Consider the following 17763-nt stretch of genomic DNA (forward strand, 5'->3'; position numbering starts at 1 on the left):
GCCATTCAGTGGAGTCCTCTACTACAATATCTCAGAGATTATTTATAGAACTATCATCAGATACGCAGGAACTACAATACATGAATTTTCCCTGATCATTTCCCCCCATTTTTCGGCTTAATCTGCTAAGCAGGATTTTTAGGAAAAAAGTCCCAGTGTTTGACACCTTTCTGCTCATTCTTTTCTGTTACACTAAGTTTAGCACCAGTGAAAAGTGCTAAAAACTGCAGCGATGGGAAGATTCAGAAACAGATGCTCTTCGCAGTTGTGGTGGCTCTTACAAGCATCAGATCTGACTTTCCTCATTAAATCTATGGGAAGCTGAACGTTCAGTCCTGCTGATAATCCAACTTGGGCCAGGCTAATGGCATTTTCTTGTCTTCTGTCCCCTCTTGGCATGCCCAAATCCTACACATTACATGTCAGCAGAATTGAGGTAAATGAGTAAGGATTCCTTTAGCACATCTGGCTGGTAAAATAAATATCCAAACTAGTCATTTAACATGACAAATATATTGCAATCACGCATACAACCCAGTAGGGAAACTAGTACATAAAGACTTCAGAAGGCCACACTCATGCCTGACCAGTTTACAAATGTCCTGGTCTCCTTTCATGCCCAGGATCAAGGTGAACTACCCGTGGTGAGAATGGATACCTATAAATAATAATTAGCACTATTCATCTTCAAAGCTTTTTACAAATATTAACTGCTCATTGCTTCTAACAGCCCTGGGAAGCACTGCAGGGAATTCTTTTATGAGAAAAAACAGGGACACAGAAAAAGAGACATAATCTTCAGGACCAGCCAAAGTATCACGTCCACTAACTAAGTGTTACACGCTGACTTTTAGCACGTTCAGTACTCAAGCTCCCTGGCCATGCACCAGCAATTACCCTGTGGTTAGCAGGACAAATATTAGCAGGTTACCATTTTCTTCTGAGGTCTGTTTCCATGCACGTTCCTACCCTCTGGTAAGCATAAATTGGCTGGTACCACAGAATTGATCATGAACAGTAAATGAGCACCTTGATTTCTTAGCTCACTTCTCAGTAATTTGTTTGTATGCCCAGATCCTGAAGGACCAGGTAGGGACCAGGCTGTAGAGGAATTGAAGACTCATGGCTTGTGGACAGCTGGATTTTGGGAGCTGGGAACTCATGAATATCAAAAGCCCAGTGTCACATTCAGCACTAAAGATGAGAGAAAGAGCTCCTAAATAGGCTGTGATTTTTTTTTTTGAAAGGAAATCAGCATCACAGTCAAAAATCAAAATTCACACCTGACTCTGGCCGTTGGTTTTGCCTAACTTGGAGCATGTAGGTTCCTCCTCCCTCCAGAACATGACAATGTTAAGAATGAGCTGTGCAACTGAACAAGCATCTCTGTTCTCCAAACCACGTGCTGATAGTCACGGTGAAGTCATCTTTATTTAAACTTGTTTAGAGCCAACACTTTTGTTGAGAGAAAAATATGGAGGTGATATTTAAATATTTTTTTTAAACACAAACTGGAAACAGTTTTTAGCAGCAACGCATCTTTGGCACAAACAAGTCATGCTACAAACCTTTTGCAGAGATAAAGAGGCTGATCCTTGTTCTATGTAATTCTTGAGAAAGAAGGAAGTGTACTGGAATGTAAAAAGGCTGGGAGGATCTTCAGCACATTATCCTTCCCCACCCTAACGAATCTGAGGCACATCCAAACTCACTTCCCAAGGTACATAGTTCTCACCCAGCTACTGGAAGGCTTATCTTGTACAGACCAACATAAACAGTACATAGGTGATGTGTGCAAAGAAAAGAAACTCAAATACAGTAACGTGTCCAGTAGAGAAAACCCATTTAGATGTAGGTCATTTTATTAAGCAAAAGGTAACAAAAGTATCAGTACAGACTTGCTGGTTTCTAATTTTTTATTGTATTACTTGTTCCTTATCCTTACCCTTGGGATTTTTTTTTTTTTTTCCAAAAGAGCCATTATAAAATATTTAGGTATTAAGTTTGCAGAACTTCAGAGAATGTCAAAGAAAAATCATGAAAAGCTGAGCTGTCAAAATCCATTGAAGAGTAAAGCCCTTTACTGTAACATCTGACAGCTTATGCACTGCTTCACTGTCATCTGGCATGACAAGAAGGAAGTCGTAAGAGAGTAAAAATAGTAGAAGTGAGTAACCTTATTTCACCATTCGGTTTGCGAATGGCGAAGACAGACCAGCACATTGATTGAGTGAATCAGATGGTTAGCAATCTTCCACTCTTCCTAAACCACAGCGTAACCACGATGACTTAAATAAAACTCGAAACAACTCATTTTTAAGGAGACAACACTCCTGTAAATCTACAAAAACATTCCCATGTACAATTATTCTCAGAAATATGAGCAAGCAGGAAACACGCGTATGCAGGGTGTGCCTGACCTAATTCTACAGTCTACTACTTTAGAACAAGACTTATTTCTAATATAATTGCATGCCTTTCAAAAAAGTTTAGCCTTGCTTTAATTTCCTAAAAGATATCCTCAGAACACGTCAAAAGTGTCTCTAAACATAAAAAGCAGAAAAACAAATTAGCAATGATTGAATTCCTCCTCTGGAGAGAAAAAGAGAAATCTCACAGGCTTAAGATAAATAATGAGAAGCATTTCCTGTACGAAAGGATTAGCAAATCAGTATAGGGTATGTCTAAACCACAACGGGAGTGCAGCACAGAGATACTCCAGCCAGGAGAGATCCGCTGGCCAAGGCTTTGCTGTGCCATATACGTGTGGATTTGTCAGTCGGAGGCCAGATACAGGACTGAAACAGCTAGACTGCACCACGCTGAGTGAGTTAACCTGGCCTCTCTCATGTAGTACTCGCCACTCACATTCATCTTCTCTCAGCTGGTCTGCTCTTGTGCACCCTATACGATTTTGGAATTTGGTTAAGTGAAAAAGCAGTGATTAAACTTGCTATGAAAAAATATCATATTGGCAAGTAGGCAGCAATCCAACTTTCTAATTTTCATAAAAACTATTTGCTTTTGATCATCAGATGCATACTTCCCCAGAGAGAAGGAGGAAGAGAAAAATAACCATACTGCTTGTCAGCTCAGTTCAGTGGCAATAAAAATTCCCCAGTCATAGGGAAGCATACCAGAGGGCTGTGCAGAATGAGAGTAATCCAACCGTTAGAAAGAAAGGCAAAAAGTAAAGCTTTCTGCTCTATTAAAGATTGAGAACAGATCTGGGGTCTCATTCTGTAAATATGAAGGAAATCCACTGAAAACAGCAGGTTTGAATTTGCATGAATGAGACAAGTCAAACCCTAGGAATTTTGGCCCCAGCTTCTGTTCATTCCCACACCTGTAACTTGGGAGTCCCTGAAGATTTTAAAAAAATCAAATGGAGAAGGTAGGGAAAGGAAACGGCGTAGAAGGGCACAGGAAAAAAACCTGCCAGGCGGTGCCTGCTCTAGTCTCAACAGAGCCTCCTGTCTTATGCTCTGCTTTGTTTCCTTCTGCATTCCCAGTAAGAGGGAAACACAGCACCATTAGGAAATTGGAAGAGACAAAGTAAGTATAAAACCTGCCTATTAAAAAACAATTTCACTATCAATTGTATAAAAAACTCCCCTAGAGTTTAAAATGCAAGAAGATACCTTTCCTTTTACAAGTTGCTGGGAGTAAACACAAGCCTGTCGATTCTTTATCTACTAAAAAATTAAAAGCGAGTGATGGGCCCACATTATCAGTATTGCAGCGTTTACGTTAGAAGAAAGGCAATTCCAAAGCAATGACACATCCTGCTTTTAAATCCTACTCCTTGCTTTTGGCCAAATTCTACAGTCTTTAAAGATTTTAAGATTCAGAGGCTCTCTCATTCTCATAGCAGGTTGTTTTTTTGGTCTTTGTTTTTTTTTTAAAGCATTTTTCCAGTCGTCAGGTACAAATCTGGTTCCTCATTACTACTTCTCTTTTAACCATAAGACTTGTCTAGATCAGTTTTTATCCTCTTCCAGAAGGTGAAGGGCCATGCGTGAAGTCTCACATAAGCAGGGAAGCTGGTGTCACCAGGCTGCCCTGAGCAAGTGTACCTTCTAGCACAAGGGTCTGAGCCCCAGGCACTGCCCGGTGTGGCTGAATCAAACAAGGGATGCTCGAGGCAACATAACACTTGACAGGTCTGAGGTTGGCCACTCACTGGCACCTGTAGATATGCCTGTACCACAGGAGAACAACATAAAAGTGCATTCACCCAGATTGCATCAGATAGAAAATGTACCTGGAGCCTTTAACATGCTTTTCTCATACCTACTAATGATCCTCGTTTCATTTTGCGCTATAGACGCAAACATATCCAGACAATAAAAGGCTGATGTATAGGCTGAACTAGCACAGGCATATTACAAAAGGCTTTTTGCTTGTTATGAAATAACACTATCAATATACAGAGGAATCATTTTCCATCTGGCTTCAAAATATAGGTGGAAAATAACATCCAGCAGGACTGATGCAATGCAGGACAGCCTGCAAATTCTGGCAAGAGACAGCAAGAAGGCTGATGAAATGCTTGATTGTTTTCTCCTATTCTGTGCATAGAGCTTCACTGTTAGGAAAGTTTACAGACTTACTCGTTTACTTGAGTCTTAACAAAAATCCACTGTTTCTACAAATGCAATTCAAAACTACAGTCTGGAGTACAGTTTTCATGGTTTAACACTGCACATCCACACCTTGATTTAAGACCCATGGTTCACCAGGTCCTCCCGTAACTGCCAGCGCCTCATTTACAAGCTGAAAGCTCACATCATTGCTGATGGCACTGACCCACACATCAGCACCCCACACTGACAGCATCATTTATTTTGCCAACTTATAATCACGAAGACTAATACATGCAGAAAAATCATTGAGATTTATTAACCTGAAGTAACCTATTATAGGCTTTTCCAAAATAGTAAAGTTATACTGTGGCTGCCTCATCAACTGGAATAGATGAAGTGCATCCAGTAATGTCCTACCATTGGGTGTCTCGGAAGGGAACAAAATTTCTGAATAAGACAACAGGTTAATGCTTTGCTAGGGCTATTTCCCTCCCTGTAAGGCTCAAGGTACTAGTGTTAAAAGAGCACAACCAAGCAACCTATAAAGGCTATTTCCACTATTCACACTATTGGGTTAAAGACAGTCATCTGAAAAATTATAGTTCTTATATTTGATCCTCATAAAGACCTTATTAATACCGTAGTAATGGCAGCTTTGCTAGTGCTATCTGATTAAATTCAGTCAGCAATTTAAGTAAAGCTGGCCATGCCCATATAGAATATAGACCTCCTTTCTAGGCAGAAGGATGGAGTACGCAGATCTGATCAGGGTAAGGGGAAAAACTCTGGTGAAAGATGAACTGTTGCAAATATAACCAGGATATTCTTCTCTAGAGACAGGACAGACAAATGTTCCCCTGTTAAAATACACAATACTGAGCTAAATAGTTTTAAGCCAGGTGACACCTCGGAGTTACACTCTGTCTTCACCTGTGTTAGATTAAGCTACAAATATTTATGTGAAAATCTGCAACAGGAGCAGTAGCAGCAGAAATAAGAGTTTTGCCCTGTGATCTCTGTTCCACCATTTTCTGCAAAACTACTTACAAAGCTTTCAGAAAAACCCCCATGTTTCAAAAAAGCATAAAAGCAAGACCTGCCTTACCCCTTTAGATTTTAAAATGCTATTTTCTTTCTCAATTTTTCTTCTTGGGCAGTTAAATCTAACTTGGTTTCAAATTCACACAATTTCAATTCCTACATCTACACTACAAGAAGTGAAGCTTCTCAACTATAAGCTATACAAAAAAGCATAAGGACAACAGTATTTCTGAGACATCTACACTACAAGAAGTGAAGCTTCTCAATTATAAGCTATACAAAAAAGCATAAGGACAACAGTATTTCTGAGAAAGCTCTAACCCTGAGTCCAATATACCTGCAGACATCAGAACTTCTGAACAGAAATAATCACCCACATTTCCTATTGCAACTCCAGAGCAAACCCTCTGCCAAGCACCCCCTCTCAAACACCACAGCTCCTTACTTACTGGCGGCTCATGTGTTCTCAGTGCTACCAACACCAATATCCCGAGATCCTTCTTTAACAGAGGGAAGCACTAAGTCACAGCAAAGCTACAGAGTTTAAACTGTTTGTGCAGCAATGGTCACTCCCCCAAAGCCCAGATGTCTGATTCATGTAAATATTTCAGCTTAAAAGTCCTCGTCCCGTCCCTCCCAGCTGATTCATGAAAAGTTTGAATCTAAAAAAAATCTGTACTGTAACAAATAGCTTTATATTAAGCCTCCTCTTTTCAGCAAAAGCCCCCCCAAATCCCTCTCTCCCCAGATTCCTGGTTCAGGCACAGTTTTATTAAACCCTTGATGCCATATGCTTAAACACACTCCTGCCACTCATCTGCGACACATCCCTTACGCAGGCAGAAGGGAATTAACTACCAGAATTTCTGAATATGTACATAACCATGTGCACACAGATTCCCAAGTCCAGAAGACCTTGGACTTGGGCCCAAACAAACTTACAGTAACTGAGGATAAAGTGAGTTATTTTGATATGTCAATGCCCGCGCGATGCATTGCAGAGGCATTACACATTTACGTCACCTGGAAATGTTACCCTCTATCAGTTCAAATATTAAATCAATCTATCTATTATTCTGTTGTTCTTAATGCTTTCCCTAAGATATATCTGGATTGCTCAGAGACTGCTCCAAACACAGATTCACAGAACAATAGAATTAAATGTATCACATATCGTGAATAATATATAAATTTTAATGCAAAGAGAACCTGAAGAAGTAGGAAACTATTTTCATCCTGACTCACGCTAGTGATAAAGCATATGTGTGTAGTAACAAGCTTTAAAGTCTGAACAGTACATAGTACCTAAATAGATTAATGAAAGATGCCTTAAGAGGTATCTTAAAAACAAACCATACAATCCAACATAATAAAAAAAAGTTCTCACTAATTTACTAACTCATCTTTGCACTGTACATACATATAATATATTGCAAGCACTTGGTTTGGGGGCAAGCTTTTGATTCTTTAATGCCCAATTCTCTAGTCTGTCTAGATATAGGTGCAATAAAGCACCTGTAGCCTGTTAAAGAGGTTGGGGGGAACCTAAAGAAAGAGAAACAGCCTCTAATCACTAAGGCATATTGTCCCACACAAGGTGAGGCAGGTTGCCATCATTCAGGACTATGAAAATCCACACAGCACACAATGCTCAAGATCAAGGCAGCTTGTTGCACTTTCAAAGCATGCAGTAGAGCATTCATCCCCCAAATCACCAAGGAGATGACAGCAGGGTATAAATTAACACTTCAGCTCACTCTTGAGGGGCTGAACGCATCATAAACCCCTCCCGTCTCCTTCACCACAGTGGCCTTAGGAGAGACAGAAACTGCACAGTGTCTGAAGCCCAGTACTTGGAGCTGTTGCCCCCACCACCTGCGATTCTGGCCTGCAACACAGGGTCCCAACACCAACACACAGCCTGCAGCACCATAAAGGCTAAACTACCCTATTTGCTTTTAGCATAGCAACTGGCCAGTGTGGATCCTCTTGAGAGGAGGATCGCTGTATTAATCAGTATATTTTGAAATATACAACAGTTTTAATATGAATGGTTTATTTTACAGCAGAATATCCATGGAGAGAATATTCAGACTAAAACAAAATTCCTCTCCTTCCTTACTGAGCGTTTGGTTTCCTACAAAAAGTTAGTTGATGTTTCACCCATAGCAAAAAGCACCTACTTGCTTTGACTCTTATTTTAGAAAGGCTGCGACCAGCTTAAAACTCCACCTTCTTTCTCTGGAAAGGATCCCAACAAGTAACTGCTCACTCATTCCCAGCTCATCTGCTACAACTCCAACTGCCATTCATTTTTAACCAATGACATGGCAGCAGCTTGAAAAACTAACAATAGATGGCAGATTTTTGAAAGTCGAATATAGTTACGGTAGCTATTCACCAAAGAGATTTCAGAGTAACAAAGCATAGAGCACCAAAAAAAAAACCTCCAAACAAAAAACAACCAGGGAAGCTGCATACTGTTCAACTGAATGCAATTAAATTTGAAAGTAAATATTCCCATCTTGAAAAAGCATTTCATCTGTACTACAGTGAGGAGGAGCTCAGTGCTTACTGATGTTAACCTGAATAAGTTCCGATATACCTAGACACCTCTGCCTCCGTTTCAGGGCCTGAAGGAGGGCTGTGCAAGGGACGGGAATGGGAAGAGGGCACAGCAGAGCAAGCCACCCCTCTACCAGCAGCACAGGGCCCTGGTGCTCCGGGCCAGGCACTGCTGTTGCTGATTAAAGGTCCAGCAGCAGTTCGCGTCCAGTGTGGAAGAACAGAACCAGGCTTGGCAAAACTCAAGTGTCATAACCGAGCACAGGAGATCTTTACCTAACTTTGGTATGAGACAGGCTGGCATGAGATCCCTGCCAGGGTAATTATCCAGCATCCCCACGGGGCACTGCCGTATCTCACCGCAACAGTCAGCGGGACAAGTCGCTGGAAGCCAGTTCAGATAAAGCCACTGAAGCTACAGCTGTACTGTCTGGCCGAAGGGCTGAGACACTCCTTACGAGCGGAGGCACAAACAAAGTGAAGACTATCAGCATGGTCTGTAGGAACAACGAAGTTTTCTGAACCAAGCAAGTTGTTTAATTTACATTAAGATAGAGACAATAACAAAAAGCAAAACAAATTAAGGCCTACCTTTTAGAGTGCAGCCGCATTAGTAAACTGCAAATAATACTAAAGTAATCCGAAATCAAAATAAACAAGAAGAGTTTTCTTTAGCACAACTGCAGCTCATCAGGAAAACACATCTTGATGTATTTTTAGGGAGGCAAGAGCAGGGGCTAAAATTGCAGCTAGGTAAAGCCAACCATTAGCACTCTGTCAATTTATGTCAGCAGAGAACTTGATACCTTATTTTCAAGAACTGAAAAACATCTTGCTCAAGATTTCAAAATAACTACGGTTTACAATAGTACATTGGCAAGACACCTCTTCCTTTGTTTACATGTCTGGATAAATATTTTACATGTCAAACATAGTTATAACACTTTCTAAGAATATTCCATTACATTCTTTCTTATGTGACTAATAATTCTTTCACAAAAATATTTGGCTAGTGTCATGTTTCAGCAAAATTAGCCAGGAACTGTAGCCATATTTTGTGGAAGCTAAAAAAGGGAAAATACCACTAAAAAAAATACACAAAATTGAAAAAGCAGAGACGATGCCTATTTCAACACACATAATGAGGTGTTCGTGCAGAGAAAAGGTGCCCATTTGGGCACTGAATAAGGTCACTCTTGAAAGTGGAAAGTTCTAAAATTGAAATGTATTCCAGAACAGTCCGCCCCAGCTCATTTTTAATTTGACAAGCAAGCAACCCATCAATATTCTAGCCAAATTTGCAGCTGGTTTCATGAGTGTTTATCTCAAAGACAACAAGCAAAAGAAAGGCTAGGATTTTAAAAAATTTGTTTATTTCAAGGAAACAGTCTTCAAAGGCTATCCTTGTGAGGAATATTCAACTCCTCAGCTGAATAATCCAAGAGATTCACAAATAAATTAGCATATTCCAATAGTAGAGCTTATGCACGATTTTAATAAATCCTTAAGAAGATAGGTCTTACTGCAAAGTGTCCTGGTTTCAGCTGGGATAGAGTTATTTGTCTTCCTAGTAGCTGGTATAGTGCTGTTTTGGGTTCAGTATGAGAAGAATGTTGATAACACACTGATGTTTTCAAGTTGTGGCTAAGCAGTGTTTAGACTAAGTCAAGGATTTTTCAGCTTCTCATGCCCAGCCAGCGAGAAAGGCTGGAGGGGCACAAGAAGTTTGGAGGGGACACAGCCAGGACAGCTGACCCAAACTGGCCAACAGGGTATTCCCTATCATGTGATGTCATGCCCAGTATATAAACTGGGGGAGTGGGGCTGGAGAGAATTGCTGCTCAGGAACTAACTGGGCATCAGTTGGCAGGTGGCGAGCAATTGCATTGTGTATCACTTGTATATTCCAATCCTTTTACTATTATTATTTTAATTTTATTATTGTTATTATCATCATTATTAGTTTCTTCCTTTCTGTTCTATTAAACTGTTCTTATCTCAACCCATGAGTTTTACTTTTTTTTTTTTTTTTCCCCAGTTCCCTCCCCCATCCCACTGGGGGCTGGTGGTGGAATGAGTGAGCGGCTGCGTGGTGCTTAGTTGCTGGCTGGGGTTAAACCATGACAGAAACCTGCTAATTAAAGGGTCTATTAATGTACAAAGCAGCTCTCTCTAACCCTAGGATTTCAACTCAATCCCAATCAGACATAACCAAAACCATGACATTTTAGAGCTCTTAATGTGGACTGAATTAAATGAATTTGCTATTTTCAGTACGGCAGCCAGCTAGACAAGATGCTTACAAGAAACCACCATCCCTAAGTGAACTTCTTGGTGGTAAACCTGGACCAAAACTCACATGGGCAGAAATCTCAACACACTCAACACCAGCGGGTGAATGCTTCTTCCAGCCCCATCTGTGGGATGCTGCTGGGGCAGCACGAGGGTGCTGGTATGCTCATTGTCAGGGCTTCAGCTGCTCTGGGATAAGTAAAGCCTTTAAGTCTCACAGCTGTCAATTTGGCTGGCCTGAGTTCACAGGAGGTTTTATTTTGAATTGTTATTTTTAATTCAGCTGTGACAAGCTCCTCATTAAAGACAGCAGTAAGTGTCTGCAACACAGAGGGTGAGACTGGAGAAGAGTCTATTTTCTGCATTAGTAAGAATTTCATCTTTCAGAAATGCAGTAATCCCACTCTACAAGTGGTGAAATGGCATTTCCCATAGTTGTCCACAACACCTTTAAAATGGACTTGGAATGACTTAACAGCACAAAGGGAAGACAGATACAGATGCCACATGGCATATTAATCGTATTAACCAATATGTCATGGCATATTAACCAATTTTCTGAAAACAATTAAGAGTTTCAAAAACAGCTTTTAAAAGAAGAGGCCCACCCCATGATCTTGGCAAAGAACATTTTGTAATAGGGACATTTGACAGACAGGGTACATTTTAAATATAGCACAGCCCTAATGCACTAAGCTCTCCACAGCTTTATAATTACCAGTAAATAGAATCCAGTTTCCCCCTTGCTCATCCAACACTAGGTAACAGACATCATTTGACTGGTTTCACTTCAGTATCTCATGCAGCACATTCAAAACTAACCGTCTCAAAACCAGCTGGTTATCACTGCTCCTCAAGTCTGACAGCAAAACCGCACGTAAACGCATTTCCTCGCTATCAAATACGTTCATTTAGGTCTTTCTGAGAGAGCCACAGCATACAGCCCTGTGAAGGGACTACCATCTTCAGCAGGCTGGGAGCAGTGACGCAGAGCTGAGTCACAGCAACCTTTTCCTACCACTCAACAGCAGCCAAAACAGCACATCTGACCACAGCCTCACCCATACATTTGAAAACGGAACAGACAGGTTGCTGCAGAGAGGGGCGCAGACAGATGCTCAGGCCCCGTTACAGGATCTGAAACAGGGGACTATTCTGGGAGGTGATAATGAGAAAGCTCCTCTCCCACTTGCTGCTCACATGTGCCCAAGAAATGTGCACAATCAATACTTTTCTCCATTAGTGCAGCATCCCAATCAATGGCTTTTGATCTTACTCAAAAAGGTTTTAAATTGCTGTGCAGTACAGCTTAATCCAGAGATAAGCAGCATTAAGGGTAAAAGCTAAAACTGCCTAGTCCAAAATGACTCAAACATTAGCTAATTAACACACTATAAGAATGGATCTCATAGAAAGGATAGATATGAGCAAAAACTTGAGTTGGAGGTGCTTTATATTAAAGCTAAACCATTTCACAAATATACCTGAATCACCTGATTTGAAGATCACTGAATAATCTTATGATTTTTCATATTTGCACCTTGGTCTGTCTGAAAGGAAACAGAACAAAGTAGATCCTGTAGAAGAAAAAAGATTTTCCTCATATATATTAAACTCCATAGATTTAAAAAATAAATAAATAAAAAAATAAATAGAATGGTAACAGCAAATTGGCACTTAGTGAAATTTAAATAATCTGTATTTCTTTTCTATTCCTTAGTTGGCCTCCTGAACAAAGTTACAAGAAATAAGGCAAATTTTTTTAAAACCTTGAAAGACTCCTTCCCAACACATGCAGTAAAGTCTCTTTCTAAAAACCATATTTGTATAAAAGGCCTCTGCTATTGTAAACTTCCATCTCCTGAGTCTGTATCAGTCACTAACACCTGACGAAGAGCAGTCTTCTCAAAAAGCATTAGACTACAAGGAGGTTTGCAAGTGCAAGTGCCTGCCAGAACATTTATGTCAATGGATCAGGGAACTCATTCATAACTACCAACTGCTACAGCAGATAACATTCCAGGCAGACGTAACCTTTTCCGTGGCTAGAGATTATGCAATACCATGATTTTTCATCCACTCACCCAGAGGAAGAAGAAATTAGCTAGCTTTCACATGGGTTAAAGCTTCCTTGTTCTGTTTCCCTCCATTATTTGTTGCAGTTATGATGAACTAGCGGATGATATTAACCACACATGAACGGGGAGACTTGTAAAATCCACTCAGCTAATTTCTAGTCCTACTAGAAACTCTTGCTGCAGATGCTGCAACACAGCAGCTGGGAACAGTTTCTTCCTGCCTTTTCCCTACTCACCTCCTTTGTGGACCCTTCAGTCCAGTTTCTCCAAGCTGTCAAAACACCCCAAGTGAGAACTGCAGTCATTCAAGTTATAATACAGATACTACTTAGAGAAAAATAATGTCAATTATTATTAAACTGAGAAAATCACTAAAGTTGGGGCATATGCTTAATCAAGACTATTAACAGGATGCCCTATGGTATCACGTGGACTCACAGATTTAATTTCGAAAAGGAAATGTCACTAGCTGTTGTCCCAGCGGGGTAAGCCACAGGGCTGGGCTCCAAGAAACCCAGCTACACTTTCTAGACCCAGAATTATATTTATTGAGGAAACCCTTCTTTTATTAAATATGGCCTTGCTATTTTTGCCTGCCTAATCTGTTTTTCAAAGCTACAGTGCCAAAACTTGACATACAAGAAGCATTATCTGGCAGCAGCAACCGCTAATTATTATACACCATTTCTTATTGCTGTCACAAGAGCAGGCTGCCACTGGACTTGCACGTTCTTGCACTACTCTGTTGTGAGGAGCATTAAGCACAAGGCTCAGTTCTACTATTTTTATGGCTGTCAAGGTCTACTTCCTTCTGAAAACTCTCTGATTCAATGGACTAAACTACTACATCCCAACACATGGATCAGAGACACAGCACCATTTTATGAGCTAGTTGGTAGTTGCATTCATTTCCCAGTTCTTGTAATACGTGCTTTTGCCACTGAAAGTATGACTAATAAATTTTAATCCATATTATTCGTCCACAAATTGCAAAGGCAGACCTGACACACACAGAGCTGTGCTCTCATTTCTCTATCTTTATTCGATTTCTTTCACCCCCTTTTTTTTTTTTGCTTCTTTTGGCTATTTCAGTATTGGATCCCAGGCAGTTTTTTATTCTCACAGTAAATTGCTGACTAATTGTCTAATCGCTCTGACAGTGGGATACATACAACCTGTTCCAATTTATAGTTCACAAGGGTATTACTATATTTGTGTGTTCAGTAGCAAAACTGATGCAATGACTGAACATTCCCACACTCAGGAGCAATTGCTGGATTAGCACCATTTTTAACAGCTGCACATAACACATTTGAGGTTGTTCTGAGGGCAAAAGCCAGGGAAAAAAACAATCCCAGTCATTGCAGATGAAATTACTGAATGTTGAACTTCAGCAGCTACAGCCCATGTTCAGTGCTTCTTCTAAGACTGCCAGCCATTGATTTTACTTCTCAATTTCAGGCCTCATGGAACAGCTGCCCTTCAAAAGTCCTAGCCCTCTTTTGTGCTGACAGGTAGGGCCAAAAAATACACAGGCCAGCATACAGTCTCTGCTCAGGCCAGAGGACACATCTTGACCACAAATTAGAACTGGAACAAGAGACAGGAGGAGAAATGGCCATGAAAGCTGATGAAATGACACATAGGGAAGGCAAGTCCCAGGACTTCAGTTACTTAAAGCATCTGTAATTATTTCCCTGTAATAAGACTCCTGAAACACACCCATGTGAAAGCCCACTTTACTTTGCCTTTGTGGTTCTGCTATGTTACAACCCAGCCTAGTTCAGTCCCCAGTCTGCTGCAAAGGAATTCTAGTCACCAGTTCCATGAGTACAGGCTAACAAGGTCTTGATAAGAACAACGTTCCCGCTACTTCTAGATCTGAGACTGCAGGACATATTCCTCATCTCTGCCCTCCTGTTATAACCCCATTCTCTGGAAAGCTGGATATCCTTTGACCCTCAAAACCACTGCTCCTTGGCCTTTCCTCCCACCATGCATAGACATATCCAGGGGTCCATCTTAGCTGTGAGCTGTCCGAGCCTCTCTGGGGAACATGTGGTAGCAAAAGCAGGATGTCAGGCTCTGCAGTAAAGACCAGCCACTAGCCATTCTCATCTCAGAGAACTGCAGTTTTGATATTCACACTGCTAATCTGCCTTCTGCTGTGCTGCAGGCTGGATGAAGTCCCTCCTATAGGTGCATGTCCCCCGCCCCCCCAGCAGTGGTTGCCTTCCCTTTCCTCAGGATAAAGCAGGCCCTCACGGGGGCATGCTTAAGCAATCCCTATTTACCCTGGAGCACAGGGGGTTGGATTCATCTCCCCCGAGCTGCCTAGATTACAAGTCCCAGCTTCTCTATACAGACACTGGTAAGAAACAACCACTGGAAGGCAATTCAGCTCCTCAGAATGCAGATGGGATCAGTCTGGGCTACGGGACCCAGAAATCAGGGAATTTTTCAGAACTAACAGTTCACATGGCAAGGCCATCCAAAAGCCAGGGACCCAAAATTGTACTAACATGGCAAAAGATGTTCCACAAGCTCTAGCCGACCGTCATGTTGGAATCAGAAGGGATCTTGGGATCAGAAACCTGAAATCAGAGGGGCTTTCATCAACAGTCTGTCCAAGTCCACCCCAAAAACAGATATTGCAATCACGTTGCTTCTACAGAAAATGTTAATTTTACCAAATTGGTAATTTCTGAACTCTTCATTAGCTCTGGTTATGCTAGTTATGAATAAAGTAGAAGAAAAAATGGTGGTGGCTCCCCACCCCTTCACATTTCCCCACAGAAAAAGTATTTATTATGCTGCTTGTCTGGATATGGGTTAAATTAGCCAGTAATGAACTGATCCTCTAGCTAAATTTAGAATCATTGAATCGTTTAGGTTGGAAAAGGCTTTAAAGATCATCAAGTTGCACCATTTACTTTCTATTAAGCAGTTCATTTAAAAATCAGGAGATCCTTTAGACAGCTGAAGTGGCCTTTATCAGCAGGCACCAATTCAGCATTTTTCCTGTAAAGAAAGAGCTCATTATCCACACACTCCTCTGGGATCTCTAAGCAGAACACAGCAGTTCCAGAATCTGCTCCCAAGCTAAAGTTTTAGCTAAAGAGGTTCACTTTGCATTTATTAAACAAGATTTTACTTTCTCGTAGGAAGAAGAGTTTCTGACACTGGCTTTGGCAAGAACGTGTAACTAACAGAGACTACGCAGGTACATGCTATTTCAGGTAGCTCTGCAAGTCTCCTTTCACAAGTTATTGGGCTGCTGAGTCAGCCTGTCATCATGCAGTGACTTTCATAACAGAACTGCAACTTTGTGATGCAATTATTAATACAGTACCACTACTACCTACTGCTTGGCCAATATTCCTTTATGATCACAGCTTTTGGCAAAAGGCGACAAAGGTGGTGTTAACTGCTGTACAGCACTGAAGTCTTACAGCAAATTCATTACAAAGGGTGAAGTATCATTTACCTTTCTCTACACCCAAATTTTCTACTTATGGGTTTTCAGGTATTTAAAGTGGAGTTAATAGCATTACTTTTAAACAATATTATACTCTGCTTTTTTTGACTATGCTCCTACACTGTGAACTAAACACTTGGCTGCCTGTCATGGGCACATGGAATGAGTTCAAGATGAGGTCGAGTGACAAACGCATCCGAGCACGCCCCAAGCTTTGTGGTGAAAGCATCAACTAATACAACCAGACATGATTCTTACTTCTCATGACCTGTAAAGACAGACTGAATTGCCACACAAAAAAATGTTACAATATCCTGAACAGAAAACTCCAAGCCAGTGGTTATGAAACCTCCTGGATTCCAAGAAGGCAAGACTGAACATGCCAAGATATGAAGGCACCTCAAAAAGACTAAAGTAAGATCAGATTTATGATCAAATCAGCTAAAGGAAGAGGGTTTCTCAATTCTGATGGTCAAAAATACTTTGGGGAAGGAGTAAATATTACTGCTGTGTATAGCTCAGACGTTGGGCTACCTCTGGAGCACAGAAAAATAAAGCGTAACACTAAGTAATGTTATACTGGACACATCCAACAAACCTGGCCACATTCACATGGATCTTAGATGACACATCTCTGTTAGCAAAATTGTGACAGGTGATGAGGCTTCCTATTTTTGAGGCTCTGAAATTACTATCTTACCTTCCTGTTGCCTTCAGAGGCGCGGCGACCAACCCCAGGCCGCTCGGGCCATCAGCTCACAGACACCAATGTGGTGGACGGCAAATGGCGTTTATTGGTATGTAACACGGCATTATATAGCCTGGGTTTACAACGTCACTTCCGTCTGCTTACATCATAAACTAAGCTAACCGCTACTGGCTATCAGAGGAGGGGCTCTATCTTTCCGTACAGCGTTGATATCTTCCGGCCGCCAGACCTTAACTACCTACATTTCCCCCCTCCCTATGCGTAATTAAATTGGCTAGAATATAACAATCTTAGAAGAATTTATATATATATCGAAATCTTGGGTTAAAAACATACTAAACACATAACTAAATTAGCTAAAATGTCATATTCTTATTCTATGCTTTAGAGATATATCACAAACTTGAATAAAAAACATAAGGCACACTAGGCAAGAGGTAACTGGGGGGTAACTGGGGGCAACGGGGTGTAACTGGGGGTAGCTGAGGGAAATTTTTAGCAAGAACATTCTTAAAGCAGTTGTTGGCGTTCTACCAACATGATGTTAACGCTCTCTAGCCGGCTCTTAACAAACGAAAACCATGATGCGAACCAGCTTTGCTGTGCTTCTCTTTCCCTTTTCCGTTTTTCCAATCCCTCTCGCAATTTTGCCATAGTGTCCCTCACTATTCCGGTGTGGTCCGCATATACACAACACTCTTCCCTCAATGCAGCGCACACTCCCCCTTGTTATAAGAACATTAGGTCTAATCCTCTTCGATTTTGCAACACTACTTTGGATAATGATCTAATTGATTGTTCTAATGCACTTATTGATTGTTCAATTCTAGCCAGGTCCTCATCTACTGCCTCCCTCATGGCACTAAATTCTTTACTCTGTTGCACCAAGGATGCTACTCCTGTACCTATTCCCACACCTCCTATGATCATTAGGGTAGCTACTGTTAATGCCGTAAAGGGTTCTTGTTTTGACAGATGATGTTCTGGGGCGGTCTGTGAGCCGCAGACAACTTC

The 17763-nt window shown here is 41.0% G+C and overlaps 1 protein-coding gene across 5 annotated transcripts in view; it reads right to left on the reverse strand.

Annotated features, from left to right (window-relative positions):
• KCTD20 (potassium channel tetramerization domain containing 20) overlaps positions 1-17763 on the reverse strand; it is a 36006-nt gene that overhangs the window by 12046 nt on the left and 6197 nt on the right. Inside the window, exon 1 of one of the 5 annotated variants that reach the window (XM_069771030.1) lies at positions 8784-8922. The exons of 1 other annotated variant lie outside the window; for it this stretch is intronic. In XM_069771030.1, coding sequence (XP_069627131.1) covers positions 8784-8803 — 20 coding nt within the window. In that variant the 5' untranslated portion in view covers positions 8804-8922. Of the gene's footprint in view, positions 1-6076; positions 6221-7810; positions 7830-8783; positions 8923-17763 lie in introns of those variants that run through there. 3 more of the 5 variants (XM_069771027.1, XM_069771029.1, XM_009928095.2) reach the window with 3 other exon arrangements.

Source organism: Haliaeetus albicilla, chromosome 26 (genome assembly GCF_947461875.1).
Source record: "Haliaeetus albicilla chromosome 26, bHalAlb1.1, whole genome shotgun sequence".
In the NCBI taxonomy this organism is placed as follows: domain Eukaryota; kingdom Metazoa; phylum Chordata; class Aves; order Accipitriformes; family Accipitridae; genus Haliaeetus; species Haliaeetus albicilla.